Raw genomic sequence first — 22465 nt, 5'->3', positions numbered from 1 at the left:
GTGGGTCTAGGAGAAGAGGTTGATGGTACACCCATCCCAGGGAGTGGGTCTAGGAGAAGAGGTTGATGATACACCCATCCAGGGAGTGGGTCTTGGAGAAGAGATTGACGCCCACCCCAGGGAGGAGGATCCCTCTCAAACAGGAAGAGTGGAAGTTAGAAGAGGCCTCTGGGGAAGTTGTGATGGCCATGCCTGATGCCTGTGGGGAGTGCATGTGTACTTCACAACTTCAAGAGTCAGGTGACTAGAGATTGAATGACTCTCTGCTAACCTTTATAGAGCCCTGAGGGTTGGGATGATTTTAAAGGGACAACTTCTCCTCAGACTTCTCCCCAGACTGAGTGATTCAGAGGTGGGATTTCTTAGGGTGAGTGGGTAAATCCTTTTCGGGGGTGGGGGGGGCAGCAACTTAATGAGTAAGCAAAGGCTGGCCAGGGTCCTAGGCCAGTTTCCTACAGATTCCTACTTAACATGTGCATGAAGTTTTCCCCTTGTAAAGATCTTTCACAGGTCAGACTGTGATTGTCCTAGCAACCATGGAAAGGGCACAGGGCACCCCGGGGCTTCCTGGTCTTTGTAGAGGGTAAAAAGAAAGAGACTTAGAACTTTGACTGACTCTCTGAGCTCGGGGCGGTGGTGACTGAGGTGAGGCAGTGGGAGCAGTCTGTTAAAAAGAGTCTGCGTGGACTAAGGAACAACACCACTCAACAAACTCCTGCTTCAACTGTGTGTACTCTGATCTCAGGCAGGCAGCTTCTGCTCTGTCATTTTCTCTCTTCTACGAAATGGAACAATGGCACCTCTCTTGCAGGATTCATGTGAGGCCTCAGTTTTGCAATATTTCTTATATTTACTTATTTTGGTGTTGTGTAGTTTTGAATGCTGCCTGGAAACTAGGAAGAAGTAGTTCTGTGCCCCGGAAGCTTTCCTTGGACAAATCCTTGTGTGCTTTTGTACCCACACCTTGTGGTCTAATGCACAAAGGAATAAGGTTCCCTTGAAAGAACTCAGTTATTTACCCAGTAGACCTTATGTTCTGAGATCTGTGACCACTCACAAGAGTTTGCACACAGACATAAGAGATCCCCATTAAAAGGAAAGATTTCAGAAGTGTCCAAAGAGAGCTTGGTGTCTAGATTAAAATCAGAAAGAAGTCAGCAAGTTACAGCCCTCAGGACAAGTCCAGACCACTACCTGTTTTTATAAAGTTTTATTAGAACACAGACACTCCCATTTGTTTTCTGGTCACTGTGCCTGCTCTCTCCTTTCTTTTCAATGGCAATTTTGATCGGCTGCGACAGAGATAGTGTGTCTCATAAAGGCAAAATATATTTACCATTTGTTCTTTTATAGTAAAATTTGCTGACCTCTGGCAAAGACCTTTTACTGCCAGGTTACGTGGTCTTGCACAGATCATTTATATTCACAATGCCTCTGATTCCTAGTGGATAAAGAGGATGGGCTGAGTGTGGTAACTCACATCTATAATCTAAACACTCGAAGGGTAGCCTAGGCAACCTGGTGGACTGGAAGCCAAACTGAGCTGTGTAGCAAGATCTTGAATAAACAAAGAAACAAAGAAACAAGTAGATAAATGAATAAAACAGAGGTATACTATTTAAACTGGATGGCTCATGTAAAGAGATTTGCATGCGCTAATCCCCACCTGACAACCACTATCACAACTATTATTAGGGACCCTGATTGACAGCTAATCTTTTTGGGTTTTCAAAGTTCCACCCCCCGCCCAGCAGGTAGCATTGCAGCTACCCTACCAGTAATGGTAAGTAATCACCAGTGTGATTTCTTAAAATCAGACATCTCAGTGCTGTCATCTCAGCATCCTGTTCCATTCCTCGATGCGCCATGCAGATGTTGGGATGGGTATCACTGAATATTTCCCAGTAGTCTGTGCGTCCTCTCTGGAGGAGTGGCACTGAGAGAGGCAGTCTGTTAGAATTAAATATCAAGGCTACCAGCTGCTTCTTTCTCAAAACACAAGCTAAATATTCTAAAAGGTGTGACTATCAATCAAAGTCTGAGTGAAGAGTTTGAATTTACTTGCTGTTGTTGGGGTGGGGGTGGGGGTGGGGGTGCGGGATGGATTTAAAAGTTTGGAGAAAAATCAACCTCTTTACAAATAGCACGGAAAGCTATTTAGGGAGCCCAAACTCCAGCAGCCTCCATTTGCCTCCTCGGCACGGAGGGAAATGCTTGTTCAGTGTAGAGAACATGCCTCGTCCTGAAGTCCCAGCGCACACAGGGGTGATTTCCAAGAGAGAAGTGAAAAGAAAACAGAATCCCACAGCCCAACCTTTCAGAAGTGTCGCAGTCATGCAGAAAGAAACCTTCCTCCTTGTCAACCTTTGCAGATTAGAAAAAGCCAACCTTGCCCAGCCTGGCTTCCTACCATGGGGAGAAAGGGGCTTTGGCAAGAAGGGATGCCTGTAGGGAAAGAGAGGGCTTGGATTTGGCCATGTCTCTAGCTCAAGACTCCTGCACACAAAAGCAACACATCTGTGGCACCCTGCCACCATCAGGGAACAGCAGGGCTGGCTCAGAAAGCCTCCATTTACCGACTGAACAGAAGGGTGTATACTTCATGAGCTCAGAGAAATGTCCTCTCCCTTGTGCCCAGTCTTCAGTGGTCTAAGTGGTTTGTGGGAAGACAGTAATGGTGGAAAGTCTCAGGGCTTTCTTACTCAGAATGTCTCCGCTGGCACCACTGTCCCGTGCTCACACAGCCAGTCACACTTGCTTTCTTTTTACCTAGACTCTGCCATTCACATTGAGGGAGGGGTAGGGGGTGGGCTTAGTGAACGCTTCCCTTCAGTAGTTCCCAGTCATGGGTGCTAATGGGAGTCCTCACAGAGCGCTTTAAAGATGTGGATGCCTAAGCCTTTGCCCAAAGACCCTCAGGTCATTGGCTCTAGGGAGGAAAAGAGGGCAAGGAATAGTGTTATGTTTAAAACTTTCTAAGCGGTTACAATGCATCGAGACCTACTATGTGCTGGTCTCTTCTAGGGGAATGAATCAGAGAACACTGATTCATCGTCTGATCTAGTGGTACAAGCCAGACAACAAATAAGTGAATGTTCAAGATATTCTTTTTGGATAATGCAACACACACACACACACACACACACACACACACACACACAGAGAGAGAGAGAGAGAGAGAGAGAGGGAGAGAGAGAGAGAGAGAGAGAGAGAGAGAGAGAGAGAGAGAGAGAGAGACTTGAGGCTATAAAAGAATGAGGCCGGGGTAAGGCTATCTTGTAGATTTGCTTGGACTGTTGTTATTGGCTCAAAGTTTTGCTTCTTTGCTTGGTGAGCTCTCTTGGTGTTCAGGACTAGCTACAAGGCCTTGCTTCTAGCCCGGGATCCTCAACCTCCTTACCTTCCCCGAGCCCAGTTCTCAAAGCTTTATGAATGCCAGCAAGGACACTCAGAGCGGTAAGCCATGTCACAGGGAAGACCTTGGCTCCAGGATGCCTTTTAGCTAGCAAACTGCAAACTGGGGACACCTCGAACTATTCCATTTCTTTTTTTAAAAAAAGTGATTTCCACTTGTTTCTTGCCCTATTGCAAACTCCTTTGACCACCCTCTGAAGAAACATTCTATTGACAACATGTATGCTCCCTGGAAAGAAATTTCCAAAAGAAACTTCTTTCTTTGCAAACTTTTTTTCTCGCTATTTTTTCCTTAAAAAAAAAAAAAAGAATGAGATTAAAACACAAAATAGAATCATTGTAATCCTTACGTTAGGGACTCATTATTCAGTAAGGCAGATTTCGATTGAGTGTGCTCTGTACTTTAGACAATAGGAGATTCCATGCAGAGAGAGGTTCAGGCAAGTTTTTTATCTTCAAAGGGAATAGTAAATTTTGTTAATTTAATACAAACAATATGGCAGGTTATATAAAATGTGTGTTTTTCCTAAGTTGTGTGTGTGTGTACATATTTGAGAAAGAGGAGAAGACAGTAAGGGTGTGACTATGGTGGTATTTCACTCAAAAAAAAAAAAAAAAAGGAAAGAAAAAAGAAAACCAGAAAACTAAGATGTTATAATAACCTGAAGGACAGAGGAACATCCTTTGAGATGACAGGTTTTTTATAATTTCAATCAGTTTGCAGAGCTTAAACTGAGAGGTTAAATCAGTGGAGTCTTGTCCCCTCTTTCCTCTTCTCTGGTCCTTTGCATAAGAGGGGAAACCTAGCACTTGGAATTGATGGCTCCGCACAGCAAGCTGGTCTTGCCCCAGACCCGCTCAGGAGCCAAGTAGTGAGAGTCTTTTTAAAAGGCTTTTGTGGAGTTTGTTCGTTGACTTATTTTTAAGATTTATTTTGATGTGCATTGGTGTTTTTTACTGCACGTATGTCTGTGTGAAGATGCCAGATCTTCTAGAACGAGAGTTACAGAGAGATGTGAGCTGCCAGGTGGTTGCTGGGAATTGAACACTGGTCTTCTGGAAGAGTAGCCAGGCTCTAGTAGTCACTGAGCCCTCGCTCCAGCCCCTGTCTTTTTTTGTTTTCATTTTTTAATGTCAAAATGCCATAGTCTTGATCTCACTTCCTCTTTGGTGCTTTAAAAAAACCCAACAACCCAGATTTAAGGAGTTAGAGGTTTATTGTCAACATCAAGATTTACCCTACAAACAGTATGCAAATCCCAACATACTTCTCATGGCAATAAATAACACACAGTGATAATGTCAGCTGTTGCAGATTTCTCCACTGGGCGAATTAATTCATCCTGACTCTGAGCTGTCAATCAATGCAAATTTCCACTTATCAGAGGGAGAAACAACTTTCAATTCATCTATGATCTTACGGCCACAGACAAATCTGCTTTAAGGCACATAGTTAGACAATAGGAGTCAAGAAGCAAAATTGTCTTGGTGATCAATACAATAAAGGGTGTAAGGGGAGATCAAAATCCATAGATTTCAGGTTGCTGGGAACTTCATCAATAGTTGAAAAACAAAGCTTACCCATCAATCAAAGTGCAATATATGGGAAAACATTACATTAATGTTGGACTGTGTATGTGTGTGTGTGTGTGTGTGTGTGTGTGTGTGTGTGGTGAGAGAGAGAGAGAGAGAGAGAGAGAGAGACAGACAGACAGACAGACAGAGAGAGAGAGAAGAGTGTGAGTTGGAGGGTTTACAATAGGATTAGGAAGAAACGAGACATAATTAGGCACAAGAGCTTAGAGCAGAGGCTTCTGATCATCTTGAAAGAATACTGTGAATCAATCAAAACCCCCAAATCCTGAGGTTATCTAGCCCATGCTCGATTTGCTCACGTACAAGTTCTTCTTAAAGGAATACTTCTGCTCAACACAGTACAGGGCTCACTTTCCTCAAGAATGGGGTGTCCGCTCCACCTGGGTAAATGAACCCCTCATGCTCTCTTCCCCTCCCTCCTCTCCCTGAGCTGTCCAGAAGCAAGGCTGTTCGTGGTTGCAGTGTGGGTGCTTTGCCCCCCACTCCCAGCCTCATCTTCACTTTCCAGACAGAAGGGAAACAGGAAAGAGGGAAGCGTCCTCCAGGGGAGGAACGGCATGATGAGAGCATTCACAGGTGGTCCTCTAGGCATCGTTGAGGGCAAGGCAATCCTGGCTGAAAGGATGGCAGGGAAGGCTGGTGTTTCTTCCAGACACATTGTCACCAGGAGAAAAATCAGGGTTCTGATTCTTAAGGAAAAGGGAAAATGGATATCAGAGCATAATCAACCACCTAAAGATGCAATGTCTAGCCATCCCAAGAAACTATCATCCAGATTCCTGAGCAGAGGAGTTGCCTAGTAAAAGTAACAACATATTTTGGGGTGGATTGGGCATTATGCGACAGAGACATGGAAGGCAAGGGAAACACCCAGGAGGATGGTTAGAACATGTTGAGAGCAAGCAGGGTGTGAAGTGGACATTTGGACTAGCATTCTGGGTTTGACGATGCCCAGAGAGAGGCAAACTATCATCCATTTCCCAGGAACAATCGCATGATTTTGTGCTAACTGCCCAGCAGCAGACAAGATGGATGGTGTTGATAAATTGACTTCCTGGCTCACTATTTTCTCTCTATCCACAAAGCTGACATTTGGAGACAGATAGGAAAGGACTTACTGGAAGGAAGAAGCTGGTAAAAACAAAACAAAACAAAAAAAAACCCTCTAGAATTAGAAACATTGTAATAGCAACAAGCCCTGGAGTGTTACAATGTTTTAACACAGAAAACATCTGAAGGGCAGGAAAAGGATGAGCAAGCCCAGAAGAGAGGATTCTATAGGAATCCTCCCTCTTGGAAACGAGCTTCTCTTTCCAGGGACACAGCTAGCAAACCCCTGGAGCACAGCTGTGCTTAAGAAGAATCAGCCCTGGAAACAAAGCACATTCCTTGCCATGACTAATCATCCAGAGCAAAGAAAGCACTGGGTCTATCAGCAGGAATCAGATCAGAGTGAAAGGAAACCACCTTCTTTTTCTTCTTCTTCTTCTTCTTCTTCTTCTTCTTCTTCTTCTTCTTCTTCTTCTTCTTCTTCTTCTTTCTTCTTCTTCTTCTTCTCTTCTTCTTCTTCTTCTTCTTCTTCTTCTCCTCCTCCTCCTCCTCCTCCTCCTCCTCCTCCTCCTCCTCTTCCTCCTTCCTCCTCCTCCTCCTTCTTCGTTGTCGTCTCCTCCTCCTCCTCCTCCTTCTTTCCTTCTTCTCCTTCTTCTCCTTCTTCTTCTATTTACTAGATAATTATAAAAGAAGCGAATACAAATTTAAGGTTAGAAAAACTATTGGACTGTGAAAACATACCCCTTGAAGGGTACCAACCATAGCACTAGAGAGACTCAGTACAGATAGGCTAAAAGACGCATTTGCCCTTGGGGAAGCCAGGGTCATGGGGAGGCAGCGTATCCCAGTACCAATGCAGAAGTTCCCTCAACCAGAGAGCACAAACCATGAAGCTGATCGAAGGAGGAACTAACCCAGCTGAGGGGTGAAACACACTTTGCACTTTAACATTTAGTTGTTCAGTAGCTACACAGATAGTTTGGATTTTTTTAAAATCTTAGCCTGAAAGAAATTCCATCTTGGGGATGTGAGAGCCCTGGGAGAGGATGGGACATGCTGAGAGATCCAAGGGAGTCATCTTCGTATCCCAGAGTGCTCTCTGCTAAGGAGAAGCTGCGGGAGGAGGGTGATGGAAAAATTGGATTAGTGATTGGATTGGCATGTAATTAGGCCCTGACCAGGCAAGACCAGGTGACTGCACTCATCTGTCTGAATGCTCAGGGTTCAATGCCATTTGTCCTTCTCCTTATACAAACATGGCTTCCTGGGGGCAGCCCTATAACGCAGGGCTTCCTCTGTTGTCCAGAATACACAAGACAGTGAGGCTGGAACGTTGGGTGGGGAAGAAGGAAGGTTTTCTCTTCCCTCTCACATCTTCAGATGACCTCCATCTTTCACGAGGTGCCCTGACATTTCATCCTTAAAGAAGGGGACATTTGGAAAGAAAACGATTCATTGAATGAGTCTAAGGCACAGAGCTCTGCTTCTGGTTCTGTTGTATTAAAAAATAAAATCAAGCTTCCGGGTCAAGCGTCTTCTACCATAGCTCCCACATGTTTATCCACATCTGGCTGTCATCCACATCTGGCTGTCATCAGTTCTCCTACCTGGTGTGGATGGAGTTCCTCAGGACCTCATGATTGGTTCATAGGACATTGTGTTCCTGGCATCTACCCTGCAGGAAGTATAGACGAGGCTCAGAGTTGCCGTCTCAACAAACTCTACAGAGAGGTTCCTCACAGCCGGAATCTCTGTGGTAGTTTGTACTTATCTTCCTAATGGCTCGAGCCTGGGTCATAATACTGCACACCCAGAGTAAGGCAGGGTGAATTCTATCACCATAACCAAAGACCCAGGGAAGAAAATCAAAGATAAATCAAACTGTCTGAAAGAGTGCTTTAAGGTTATTCTTCTGAGATATGAAGGGGTTTCTATATCTAGGGTTTGCCTAGATGTTTGAAGCTGGATATGAATGTGAATATGAATATGAATATGAATTTTATGCAATATGTGTTTGAAGAGCTAAATCATTTCCAGTGTAGAAAAGTGTGGGCTGGAGAAATGTACAGACAATTCCACCCAGGGAACTGCTCAACTGCAGGGCCTCATTCCTGTGAGCCCTGACAGGAGCAGCAACTTCTGAAGTCAGTAAAGGCTGCTTAGCTGACTCCTTCCCAGATACTCAGCCCTCCTCAGAGAATCAGGCCTTTGTATTTCCTTCCAGGGACAGGCTATGTATACAGGTATCTTAGAAGATATGCATATGTCTTTAAACACACACACACACACACACACACACACACATTCTTAAAATAAGCTTGTTGAGCAGAAACAATAGGAAAAAGTCAATATTAAGTAGGAAAGTGAGGGGATCCTGAAATAAAAGGTTGGAGGAAGGGGTAAAGTTTTGTAGAGGGCCACCATCAATGCAGAAACAGGGTATGGGGGCTCAATACACATGGATGATAGGAAAGAGCAGGGTCTCTGTGTGACCACTGCGATGGGCATTCCCCAGAGTTTACAGGCACACATGCAATGTCACAGGATGCTGTAGCTGTTTCTCAAATGAAACAAATCACTGAGGCTTGCCCTCCAGGGACACTCTAGGTGACACACTCTCTTAGAGGCTCCGTGGAATTTAACTAGCATTACCTTAAGTATTTCCAGAACCCTCCCACATTAATTTATAGTACTTTAACAAAAATATTTTATTCAGGACAAAAAAACCATGGTGCACATTTACCAAGGGACCCAAGCCAAGATGAAGCAGAGGCTCTTGGGAGCTTCTGAGCAGTTATCATAGTCCCAGATACACTTTGGCCAATGAATCATCCTTATTAGAGATGGTTTTGGCAGTGAATTTGGGTGAGATTAGCTTGGATGAGTTAACATGCATGAACTGCAGGAAAACATGGTGAACAGTTAATCCTTTCTTCAGAGAACACCGAATTCTGCCTGGGATCAAGGAAAAGAAGAAAGAAAGAAAGTGGAATTACTGAGTAAATGGCCAAGAAATTGCCGATCCCACACATTTATAGATCACTAAGTTCCTAGCTTTGTAAGCATATTATGTTACAAATGTAGGACGCATACTCAGGGAGTGGTGGAGAGAGAGAGAGAGAGAGAGAGAGAGAGAGAGAGAGAGAGAGAGAGAGAGAGAAATTTCCTGTGACAGAATTCACAGATGAGAGGGATTATGGTAAGAAAGGTTTTACTTCTTAGTTCCCATGAAGTCTCCAGGAGGGGAGTTTCTCTCTATCCATCCCCTTTCTGGAATGTTGCAGAAACCTAGATGTATGAAGTGTAAGGTGCTAAGACAGACACTAGGGAGATGGCTGCTTTGATAAGCTGTGTGTGAGAACAGGGCCTGGAGGACCACGGGGCTCAGCATGTGGCCTGTGGGTTTGTAGATGTATGAGTTCCACTCCTATGACAGAACTTAGTTAATCCGGTTCAAAGAATGATGAACAAGAGTGATTGGTGGGCCTGAATATTATCAGTCGGTTGATTTACAAGAGCACAAGTATATCTCATAATGACCAAGATGAGCTTGTCCACTCAGGGCAGACTAGTTTGTATTTCAAAGAAGACTCTTAGAGCTCTTAGAGAAGATTGCTTACTGAGCATGCAATTTAGAGCCCCGAGGTTAGAAGACCTTCAAGTAAAGTACACCATCTCTGCCTTACATTCTTATTGAACTGGATACACACACACACACACACACACACACACACACAGAGAGAGAGAGAGAGAGAGAGAAATTCTTAAAGAAGTCTTTGTCACCAAGACTACTGTTGGGCAGTTAACAAATATCTTCAGTTATTCATTTAATAATCATACATAAAGTAGCATTTTGCTTGCATTTCTTTCGCATTGTAAAACTTATTTGAAATTTATATCAACATAATTTTTATTTTTTTATATTTTGCAATCATAATTACATCATTTCCTCTCTTATATTTCCTGCCTCTCATCAATGAATGAGATAAATCCATCTCATTCAAACCCCTTGCTCTCCCTCAAATTCATGACCTCTTTTTCTTTAATTAGTTGTTATATTAGTTCTCTAATTGTTGTTTTACATACATGTATATATATATATATATATTTCTAAATACATGAGGATAATTTCTTATATGAGTGCTACAAGCTTTGACAATTACAGAGTTGTGTAACTCCACAAACAAAATGCAAATCATTGCATCATCTCCCTGCCAGAGAAACACTGTGTTGAATGACATTTTCAAAATGCAGTTCTTCTAAATAGAGCCAACAACAGTTGGTTGTCACTCAGCAGGTCGTATTTCCTAACCTTTCCTACAGCACACTGCCATGCGTGCCAAGGGGGAGAATAAATCTTTCTGACACGCATGTACACGTTTGCTTACCTACAAGTGAGTCTCTTAAGCACCTTTGATCTATGAACATAAAGCAAAAGCAAAAGTCAATGGATATCCTAAGGACATTTTCCCCAGAGAGCTGGAGACAAGTCCCATCCAAATGTGATACACGTACTCTGAAGGCTGGGGGAAAGAACTGCTTAGCACTAGCTTCCATTCATTTCCTTCAGTTAAACAAGCCACATGTACAAAGATAACCCCAAGCTCCCAAACACACGTCATCTGCTCTGCAGAGGGTAGCCCTAGACAGACAAATAAAACCTACACCCATTTTGACTGTGCAAGCTAGTGTTGGAATTCATCACTAAAGTTTGTTTGTTTAGTTTGGTTTTAATGATGGTGTTCTTTAAGTGAGGCCTGGCATGGTGGCTTACAGGGTCAAGGCACTTGTGGCCAAGGCACTCAAAAGAAGCAGACAACCGACTCACTAGATCTGTATTCTGCCCTCCATGTGTGTACGGATCCACACATGCACGTGCAGACTTGTGAAACACATGCCCACAAGAACTAATGTAAAACCATTTTAAGACTTTCTTACGCATGTATAAAATAGTATCTATCCATACTGGTTCTGGAGATTTCAAGAGATTCAAAACTCTAGTTGTCACTTGGTGGTTCTGAGAAATTGTTTTGAATTTGATTTTTCAAGACAAGATCTCTTTACAAAGCCCCAGTTGTCCCAGGGCTCATTGTGTAGTCCAGGCTGGCATCAAATTCACAGAGATCTGCCTGCCTCTGTCTCCCTCGTGCTGGAGTTGAAGATGTGTGCCTTCACTCACTCAGGCTAACATTCTTATTTTATTTTATATGTATGAGTGCTTTGCCTGCATATATGTCTGTGAACCATGATTGTGCCTGGTGCCTGCTGAGGCCAGAAAGGGTGTATGCATGGCTGGTGCCTGTGACTCCCTGGAATTGGAGTTAAAGACAATTGTGAGCCATGTAGATGCTGGGACTTGAACTCATGTCATCTGGGAGAACAGTCAGTGTCTTAACCGCTGAGTCATCTCGTCAGCCCCATACTGCAGATTCTGAGGCACATTCCATTGACGGATTCATAGGTGACCAAGTCAATACACAATCAAATAGTGTATTTTGGCCACTAGCAGCAGACAGACTATTGTTTTTAGACAAGCGGGAGACATGAAGTTTGTAAGATAATGGGAACCAGAAGAGCACGAGGAGGGGTGCTGGGATCCGGTTCCTAGGCATCTGGTCACCTCTTTGGAGCCTTACTGTTGGCACAGGGCGTGTCATGACAGAGCATTCTTTGCTTTGAGAACAAAACACACTGCTCCCCCAGCAGGATATCCGTGGAGACCCCACAGTTCCTGCCAGCCCCAGGACTCGAGACTGGACCACTGTTCACCATTACCTGCACTGGAAAGCTCAGCAGACTCCTGCTTCGTTTTGTTGGGCAACCAGAAACTGCACTTTAAGTCTCAAAGTCGCCATCTGGGCTCAGAAAGAACAGGAAAACCATTAAAGCCTCACTCCAGCGGGACCTATAACGAGGTCCTTTTATAAATAAGGAGAGGACAGTCAGCCTGTCCTACCCCGTCCTGCCTTCCTGTTGTTCTCTCCCACACACCCCTCCTTCTGTTCCCTTGGCATGGCTTCTCATGCTCACACTTTTCCTGATCCCCTCCTTGCCTCACCCCTGTGGAGAACAGAGCCCAGGGATAAACCACAGGCACAAACCACAGGGCCTCTTAACATGTCGCATCCTGCCACAAAATGCTGGCAAGCTTCATGGGACAGAGAACACAGTTCCTCTCTCTCTCTCTCTCTCTCTCTCTCTCTCTCTCTCTCTCTCTCTCTCTCTCTCTCTCTCGTGAGCCTGAAGATTCTTTGCTCTGTTTCAGGAAGGACAGAAGTCAGTGAGGAAGAGTGGAGATAAATCTGTCCCTAACATGCTGACTCACTGTGACTCTTCCAATACCACTTACCAGACTGACCTTCAATTCAAATGAGAACCACAAAATACCAGTAATTTTATTTGGGGGAATATTTATAATTTGGTACAGTAGGTGAATTCCTAATGAAAGGGCATTACTACAAGCATTTCCCTCCAAATTCCATAGTCTCACCACTGTGATTATCACTAGTTTTTAAATTCACCCACTCCCTCTTTCATCATATCTGACTGTAATCTCTCAGAGAAGATATATGTTTCAGATCGCTTTAAGACAAATCAGTCCAAGCCGGGTGGTGGTGGTGCACGCCTGTAATCCCAGCACTCTGGGAGGCAGAGGCTGGCAGGTTTGTGAGGTCTACAGAGTGAGATCCAGGACAGCCAGGGCTATACAGAGAAACCCTGTTTTGAAAAACAAAAAACAAAAACAAACAAAAAAGATGAATCAGTCCAATACCTTCCTCCACAAATTGTGCCCCTGATTTACTGCCCAGAGTCCGGTGACTGAGTGCATAGTATTAAAAGAAAATTGTTCTCTGCTCAAAGAACTACACAGGCAGGTATCCTGTAATCTTCTTTCCTGCTGATACAAAGGACAGACTAACCTTCTTTTTTTTTTATTCGATATAATTTTTTACAGACTAACCTTCTAAGGGTAAAAGAGGAGAGCAAGCACACAGCCTGCTCCCAGTGCAGGAGCCTAACCATGATGGTCTTTGGATTTTTCAGGAATCTGTTTCCTGGCTGGGCTGGAGAACTTCATGGCCCTTGGAGCATGGCATCAGTGTAGACAACGCTACATCCGAGGGTTAGCCAGAGTACCTCCTGTGGCGGCTAGTTGTACAGTGTGCCCTTGAGGGGTAAGAAGTAGATAGGATAGGTGGGCGAGGGTCTTCCCTACAGCTTGTCAGGATACTACCTGATGATTATGCTCATCACACACCGAAAGTCGCCATAACCTGGATCATTCAAAGCATCTTACTGAGCAGCTACTTTGAACCAAGCCTGTGGCAGAATCTAGAGACACAGCGTCGGACAAAACAACAACAACAACAACAAAAATGGTTTCTTATCCCCCACAGTCTAGAACAGTGGCTCTCAACCTTCCTAATGCTACAACCCTTTAATACATTTCCTCATGTTCTGGTGACCCCCAACCATAAAATTATTTTTCTTGTTACTTTATAACTACATTTTGTTACTGTTGTGAATTACAATATAAATGTAAATATCTGTGTTTCTAGAGGGTCTTAGGTAACCCCTGTGAGAGGATCAATCAATCCCTACCAAGGGGTCACAACTCACAGGTTGAAAACCACTGGTCTAGAAAGGATTGCAAGCCCTGGTCTGTCAATGTTGATCCAGCACTGTCCTAGCATCTGTCCCTTTGGGTTTCCCAGGCAAGTGACCTCCGGTGTTGGATGGGGACAGTCTTTCCAGCCTCTTACCCAAGCTGATGCAGCTCCTATGGCCGCCCATTCTTCACTTCAGCTCTCTGCTTCCCTGAGCAGTCTGGTAGAAGTGTAGGCAGGAGAAAATCTTCAGCACAGGAAAAAAAGGCATGGGGGAGAATGGGGAAGTCTTCTTAAACTCGAAAGCTATCACTACATGCAATTAGCAAACTCCTCGGCTCTTTAAGTGTGTACGACTTCACCCCGATAATAAGACCAACACAGTCTGAAAGAGTTAAACTTGTAGAGCAGATTGGCTAAGATGTCAGTCCGTGGTAATCAACAGTGTCTGGAAAATAGAAGTAACTGCTAGTATCAATCCACTAATCATGGTCATCCCCCCTACCCCCCTTATGGGCACACTGTTTAATATACTTTCTTACACTCTACTTTAAGCCTGTAAACATATGGGGATATCCAAGCTCCCATTTGACAGATGGGAACAGCAGACCTCAAACCTAACTCGCCCAGTTTGACTCAGCCACCAATGAGCTAGGGTTCAAGCCCAGATCCCCCAGGCTCCAAAGTGATCTTCCTTCCATAATCCTGCAGTTGTCCACTTGAAAAGTTCAGTTCTTTCTTTTTGTGTGTCATTTCAACACATACATAACAAGTGGGAAATGGCCTTCCAGCTGGGTTTCTTTGGGGTTCAGGAAGCAGCCTGCAATAGCCAGGATTTCTGCTGCTCCCAGATTCAGGCCTCCCTGTCAGTCACCAGTCCTCAAATCTCTCTTGCCTTCTGCACAGGAATCCTGCAGCTGCCTGGATGCCTGTGGTTGTATTTTTAGAACTAGAGGAGGGAGTGTGGGTGGTATGTATTTGGGGTGTTCTAGGGTCTATTAATAATACTTTTTGTTGAGGACAACCAGAATTTTAACTCGGTTAAGTTAAAGGTGAAGCCTTTCTCTGAAGGTGAGCCTGACCTTCAGCTCCTCCCATTCCCAGCATGGATTCTCTTCTGAGTTACTTTGTTGTTCTGTCAACTCCCAAGGGCTTCCCTGAGCACCTGGCCCTCAAAGACAGGGGCATTAGTAGCTAGCAGCAGCCTCAGTTGATTGTTCTCCAAGAAAGCCAAAGGCGGAAGCAAGGCTAACGCTCCTTGACCTCTGTATGGATTGGCCGTGTTCCCTCAGATCCTTCTACAGAAGGGGCCTGCTGTTTTTAAGATCTGATCGAATGTCCATGGGTGGATCCCCTGCTTTTTAAAACTTCCTGGGGTCACTGACTTTATTCTAGGGCACCTAAAACACTCTTTTAGGAATGAGAGGATAGAAAGCCCAAAACTGTCGGAAATTAATTTTAAGGTGTTAAACTAAGTAAGATATTAGGATATAGACACAAAAAATCTCTGCCTTTGAGAACCTAACTGTGGCATTTATATTTAAATTAAAAATCTTTGCTCAAAATATTTCTTCTAGCTACCAGACTATCGCTGACAACCTAAAAAGGCAAACATGTGCTTTTGAGGTTAGTTTTTATGTTAGGTGTGTCACTATCAATATATAAAAAGGAGTTCACCAATTCACAATGTCAAGCTAAAAGTAAAATATTAAACAAGATAATAACAGTGGGAAGACACTAAATAATAACATATTCAGTCTCAAAATCTGGAATAATGTTTCCTGTCTGAGATTCCTCATATTAAGAGAGAGCATGTGCTAGAAGGGGCCATGTATTGACAGCCACGACCTTTTAAGTACCGTCTCAATAACTAAAAAAGCAAAAAGTCATGGTGTTCTGGCATGCCCTTAGCTACACATTCTGCAATCAAACTCTTTAGCATGACCTAGGAATAAGTGCTTATTTTAACTACGTTGGAGTAAAAACAGAAAACCACTTCCATTTGGGGGAGGCTCTTCAGACAGTGCCAGGAGCTAACAGCCTCCAAGAATCCCTTTCCATCTCAACAGCCTCTCTGCCAAAGGGAATCTCTCTCTCCAGAGTTCCTAAAGCAACACTAGCCAACATGAAACTCCAGAGAACCACTATTGCTCTGTCTCGTGCCACAGCCTTTCCTGGAGACCAAGCGAGAAAACCCTTGCTCCAAATTGCACTCCTATAATACTGACTCTAGGGATCAGAGCCTGCTGGCCACCTAGCAAACGTGGAAACACACCAAAGAGCCTCTCCTGTCCCCACCTCCAGTCTGGGTCTTCTGACAGCAAGAGTGCTCAGTTTTTGTGTAATGCCCACACACATGTTCTCAGAGTCTCAAAGCAAGGCACCTCCCCTAACCCTCATCACTTCCTACATTTGCCTAGGGTACTTAAAGATCCTGGATTATGTGAGTAAGAATTGTTTGCTGAACACACAACCTCTCTCTCTAAATTACCAAGCCACAACCCCAAAGAAAGAATGGCAAGCCAGGGATATACCCTTACTCACTGAATGAAGGATAAGTGTTAGTAGGCATTATTTATTATTACTATAATAATATTATTATAGTAGTATAGTATATAGTATATTAATGCTATCATATAATAATTATTATTATTATTTTAGTTCTCAGATCAATTCACTGAAGATCTCTAAATATTATATATTTAATATTTGATTACCAAGTTTACATGCAATGAAGTGACGTCATGCTCCACAGGAGGACGTTAACTTGAATATCAGTATGAAGGGAGAGACACAAGCGTAGATTTAGAGCGTCATAACCTTGGAATACCCCCTCCCCCAACCCTACCAACCTTGAAATTGCTTCCGGTTGAGGATTTAGAATGTATGACCTGCAGGGCAGTGGTGGCCACGCCTGTAATCCCAGCACGTGGGAGGCAGAGGCAGGAGGATTTCTGAGTTCAAGGCCAGCCTGGTCTACAGAGTGAGTTCCAGGACAGCCAGAGCTATACAGAGAAACCCTGTCTCGAAAAAAATCAAAAAAAAAAAAAAAAAAAAAAAGAATGTATGACCTGACAGAGTGACTTGGGAACATGGCGATGCCTGGGTTTTCTCTTCCTCTCAGCTTCCTCCACTCGATCTACCTCAGCAGCTTCCCTTGTTCAAAGTGAGTTCGTTTCTGAGCTCAGCGTTAAAGTCTGTCTCTTTCACTGTCTTGTAACATCCTTATCTGGATATACTCAGCAACAAGATGTCTAAAGCACCAGTGAGCAGATGCAACTCCAGCTCAGTCTGAGAACCACTGCAGACTGCGTCTGGGTTCTGAGTCCATCCCCCACCCCCACCCTCCCAACCCCGCTGCATAGCTGTGAGATGTGAACGCATCATTTCATCCCCACGAGCATTAGAACCCTCACTTTAAACAGAAGGGAGGAGAGGGAGATAACACAAGGGACAGATGAGTTTACAGGTTTCTGCCAGAACAAATCCACCCCCAGCCACTGTGGTACTAACGTTCTGTGGTTCTCTAGTTCTCAATAGGCCCTCGGATGGCTAGCCACAGTAGCAGCAGAGTTTGCAAGAAGTCAGAGGGTCAATATAAGGAAGGATTACTTTTTATAAGTTAGTATCGATCCCTAACCAAAACCCTTAAATTCAGAAACAAAGATTGGAAACAAAGGAAAGCAAAACCACGCAATAGTTTTCTTTCTTTTTAAAGGGAAACTACAGAGGATGCAGAAGGCAGTGAAGATGGTCAAAGATGAGGACCGGCCCCTCAACGCTGCTCCGAAAAGCATCCCCTCCTTTCCCCACTGCCTACAGCCCGAGGCTTCCCGAGGGAAGGCTCCCCAAAGACACCCCTTCCCGGAAGCCCTCCGGGGCCCCTTTTCCCAGTTTCGATATGAACCTTCTCCAGGAGACCTTGATGGATTCCCGGAAGTCTTCGAGGGAGGAGGGTCCCGGAAACGGAAGAGCATGCCCACAAAGGTGTCTTACAATCACCCAGCGGAAGAAGCCACGATGGCTCAGGAGAGCAAGAATCTGGCTCCTCCGGACCTCGCTCTGCTTTTCCCGCAGCCACAGCGCCCCAAGTGCGACTCCCAGATGATTGACCTGTGCAACGTGGGCTTGCAGTTCTACCGCACCCTGGAGCACCTGGGGGGCAAAGCCATCAAGCAGGAGCCGGTGAAACCCAGCGCCATGTGGCCCCAGCCCACGCCCCCTGCCTTCCTGCCTGCGCCTTACCCTTACTACCCCAAAGTCCACCCGGGACTCATGTTTCCCTTCTTCGTGCCCTCGACCTCACCCTTCCCCTTCAGCAGGCACACCTTCCTGCCCAAGCAGCCAACCGAGCCAGTGTTACCCCGCAAAGTGGAGCCCCTGGAGAGTGAGGAGACGAAGCAGAAGGTGGAGAGGGTGGATGTGAACGTCCAGATCGATGACAGCTACTACGTGGATGTGGGTGGGGCTCAGAAGCGCTGGCAGTGCCCCACCTGTGACAAGTCCTACACCTCCAAGTACAACCTGGTGACCCACATCCTGGGCCACAGCGGGATCAAGCCGCACGCGTGCTCCCGCTGCGGGAAACTCTTCAAGCAGCTCAGCCATCTGCACACCCACATGCTGACACACCAGGGCACGCGACCCCACAAATGCCAGGTGTGCCACAAGGCATTCACCCAGACCAGCCATCTGAAGCGCCACATGATGCAGCACAGCGAGGTGAAGCCGCACAACTGTCGCGTGTGCAGTCGGGGCTTTGCCTACCCTAGCGAGCTCAAGGCCCACGAGGCCAAACACGCCAGCGGGCGCGAGAACATTTGTGTGGAGTGCGGCCTCGACTTCCCCACCTTGGCTCAGCTGAAAAGGCACCTCACTACGCATCGGGGCCCCATCCAGTACAACTGCTCCGAGTGCGACAAGACCTTCCAGTACCCGAGTCAGCTGCAGAATCACATGATGAAACATAAGGATATCCGTCCCTACATCTGCTCCGAGTGTGGCATGGAGTTCGTGCAGCCCCATCACCTCAAGCAACACTCACTCACCCACAAGGTATGGGAGCACGGGCGGTGGGGGCTGGGGGGACGGGGAACGGCGCGACAACCAGGGGTGGGCTGCTGGGTCACCAGGAAAGGAGCAGAGCTGGGGACCTATGACCCCTGCTCCTACCTAAAATGCAGAGCTGTTTAACCTGAGCCCTGAGGCTCTTTCCTACCTCACATAGCGGACAGGACAGCGAGAGACCTGCCAGTACTCAATCAATTAGGCCCTTTCCCAGAATAGCTTTAGAGCCTACGGTGGGACTGGAAATTACCAATGCAGACATTTGGAGAGGACAATGAGGAAGGATCAAGGAAGCAGCTGGCTGCTGTGATATTTCTGCTTAGCCCCCAAGAAGCCTGGAATTTTGTTTCTAGAAACTTCTTTTAGTACACTAGTGGAAAAACAAAGCAAAACCAACCAACCAACCACCAACATCAACACAACGCATGTCATCAGACCTCACAGCAGCGCCCACCATGTCTGGGCTATACGAATGAAACCTTCTTTCTAGAGAATTCTCTAAGAGCTCTTTCCAGATGCAGCAGGGCCTATTTCTGGTTCGTTGGCTGGCCCTGCTGTGACTCTTGCTTCCTTCAGGTGGCTGTAAATTGGAGCAGAGTTTAGCCTAGTCTCCCCGGGTGGGGTGGGGGAGGGGGTGGGGGGCTGCTCTTCCCTGTCTGCTTGGGTTCATTACTCTGGTATCTTTGTGGGCAGCAGAAAGAAGCGCCTTTCTCTGCTGGGTTTTCATTTCTCTGAGCTCAGATCTTCAGGCTGCAATGCAGATCCAAGGCTCAAGTTTCTGCCTCATTTGTAACTAGTGACTCGGAGTTCATCACAGAACAGGCAAGCCCCTAGCCACATCTTGAGATCTTACTCAACTGAGTGTTGAGTCTGCTTTGACCTGTCAAGAGGGGACTTTCACCTCTACTGACCTCGAGTATTACTCTTGAACCCAGTGGTTTTCTTGGCAAGAAAGACTTCTAGCAAACCGAAGTCTTTAAAACATCCTTGATTTCCAAAGGTCATCAGAGGGCTGGCCAGCTGCAGCCGGCCGCAGCTCTGCTCTCCTGGACTTTCTTATGACAAAACACAGTGCACTCTGGCTCTGCAGCAGAGATGTAGTTTCTGCAGGGCAAAAGGCTTTCATAGGCACGTCTGAGGGGAACTGGCTGATAGAACCATCGACAGAGGACTTGGACTTAGATTTGGTCACAAAGGCACTGCTAGCTTAATTCAGGGGTTCCTGCTGGAGGGGGTGGGGCGGGAAGAGTCCAAGGTTACTGATTTTAGACCATTTGGATTTGGGTAATAGAACATGAAGTTCAAATGGTGAAAACAACCTGTTGTCCAACTTATGTTTTCCTCAAATCGTTAAACCAAGTGTGCTTTTGGTAGACACATTGGCAAACACCGGATGCTTGCTTTGTGGTGGTGCGAAACTCATTCCTTCTGATTCTCAAGGATGCTGGGTCTCCTTCTAACTGGAAGTGAAGACACCAAGATATGATTTGGTCTCTTAGAACAGCAGCACCAGCATCCAAAGCGTTATTTGTTTTATTTATTTAATTATTTTTAATTTTGTGAATGTTTGCTTAAGCGCGCAAACTGCACGTGTGCACACATAGAGACCAGAGGTCGTGTCTTCTATCACTCTCCACTTAATGTTTTTGAGATAGGCTCTCTCGCTGAACTAAGTTCTTCAGCTGGCTAGAGAGCTGGCCAGGGAGCCTCTGCCTGTCTTCCTCACTCTGCCTCCTAGTGCTAGGGTTACAGACATCCTGCTCTGCATGGCTTTGTCTGTGGGCACTGTGATGCTTGCCCACTGGGCATTTTACCCACTGAGCTAACTCCCTAGACCCAATACTGAATTCTTTGTTTGTTTTGGGGTTTTGATTTGTTTTATTGGTTTTTAAGAAGTTTTTCTGTGTAGTCCCCGCTGTCCTAGAACTTCCTCTGTAGACCAGGCTGGCCTTGAATTCACAGAGATCCACCTGCCTCTGCCTCTTGATGGCTGGGATTAAAGGCGTGCACCACCACAGAACTGCCAGCATCTTTTTGTTTGTTTGTTTGTTTGTTTGTTTTTTGGATTTTTTTTTTCGAGACAGGGTTTCTCTGTGTAGCCCTGGCTGTCCTGGAACTCACTCTGTAGACCAGGCTGGCCTTGAACTCAGAAATCTGCCTGCCTCTGCCTCCCAGAGTACTGGGATTACAGGCATGGGCCACCACCTCCTGGCCAGCACCAGATTCTTAAACACTGTATTATCAAGACTCCCGTTCTGTCTCTTGGCTCGAACCACTCCCATGGGCTCCTTCTTCTGTCTGGTTTCATCAGTACTTTCTGAGAGACAGTAGTTTCCCTTAAGTTCCACAGTGTGTCCAGCTGTTCTCTGTCTTCTATGCCAACCATTTGTGAATCCTAGTTTGGAGACAAAATTCTCTAAAGTATTTCCAAGACAGTGATAAATACCTTCTCTGTAGTCCCAGGACAACTGGATCTTACCCAAGTCCAGAGAAAAATCTTCCCTTTTTTCTCTCTCCTCCTTTATCCCCTACACGTCATGCAGGTTCTGAGAATTGAACCTGCGGACTTAGGCATGCGAGCACTGACCTGTACTCACCCCTCAGGACAGCAGGCTGGAGGGAAAAGGCTGCTATAGTGAATTAGAAAGCCCATCAAGAAGATAATTGTTGTTGATTTTATGATTTTAAGTGCACTGAATATGTAAATCATTTACAAAACTCATCTTGAGGAGCATTTAGACTTAGTTTTGAGAGAAAGTTGATTCCAGGTCTTTTTAGTAACATAAACCTGTCCTTATCTGCAGTCATTTAGGATAGAAAGCCTTTGCATCAGAGAGAACCAGAGCAGTCCTAAGACTCTTTTCTTGAGATAGGGCTTTTCCCAGGCTGGTCTCAAATTTGCATTTAAGCAGAGAGTGAACTTGACCTTCCGGTCCTCCTGCCCCCTGGGAGCTGGGAGCTGGGCACATGCCACTGTACCTGTTTATGCGTGGCTGGGGTTCGAACCTAGGGCTTCATGCATACAAGGCAAGTACTTTACCAACAGTTATGTGCCCAGCGCCCACCACTTCATCCTGAGAAGACAAATCTTCACTGGGAAAAACCCTGGGACTTAATTCTTTAAGGTTTCACAATCAGTGGATGATTGGACAGAGGCATGAACCCACCCCTTAGTGCTTTGAGTTCTCCAAATTAAAGACTGCTAATCTCTTACCGTGCCCCCAACTTAAATAAGTGAGGATGTGGCTAACATCAGAGCTAACCTGTAGCCCCTCCTTCCTTAGACAACTTAGGGATACCAGAGAGTATGGATCCTTATGGTGTTAATTTGATAACTTGTTCTAATCCTCATTTTAGTGCCAAGGTCCTTTGAATCTTTCTTTTTTTAAGTCATTCTTGCCTGAAACAGCAGTCTACACCTGTAGTCCCAGCTACCCAGGAGGCTGGAGCAGGAGGATGACTTCAATCCAGGAGTTCAACACTAGCCTCAGCAACACAGTTAAGCCCTGTTTCAAAAAGTCCCTGAGGGTCTAGAGAAATGATAAGTGGGTTAACAGCACTTGAAGCTCTTGCAGAGGACCTGAGTATGTTTCCTAGCAGCTACACGGTGGTTCACAACCATCTGTAATTCCAGTGCCAGGAGATCTGATTCCCTATTCTGACATCCTCAGGTACTAGGCATGTACACACACACACACACACACACACAAGCATTCATACACATACAATAA

At 45.4% G+C, this 22465-nt stretch overlaps 1 protein-coding gene across 2 annotated transcripts in view; it reads left to right on the top strand.

Moving 5' to 3' along the window:
• Znf366 (zinc finger protein 366) overlaps positions 1 to 22465 on the top strand; it is a 65784-nt gene that overhangs the window by 24046 nt on the left and 19273 nt on the right. For both annotated transcript variants that reach the window (XM_052159490.1, XM_052159489.1), the window contains exon 2: positions 17386 to 18722. In XM_052159490.1, the coding sequence (XP_052015450.1) occupies positions 17400 to 18722 (1323 nt within the window). In that variant the 5' untranslated portion in view covers positions 17386 to 17399. The remainder of the gene's footprint in view (positions 1 to 17385; positions 18723 to 22465) is intronic.

The sequence above is a fragment of the Apodemus sylvaticus genome, chromosome 16, assembly GCF_947179515.1.
Source record: "Apodemus sylvaticus chromosome 16, mApoSyl1.1, whole genome shotgun sequence".
NCBI lineage: Eukaryota > Metazoa > Chordata > Mammalia > Rodentia > Muridae > Apodemus > Apodemus sylvaticus.
This window is presented reverse-complemented; position numbering and strand designations above follow the sequence as displayed.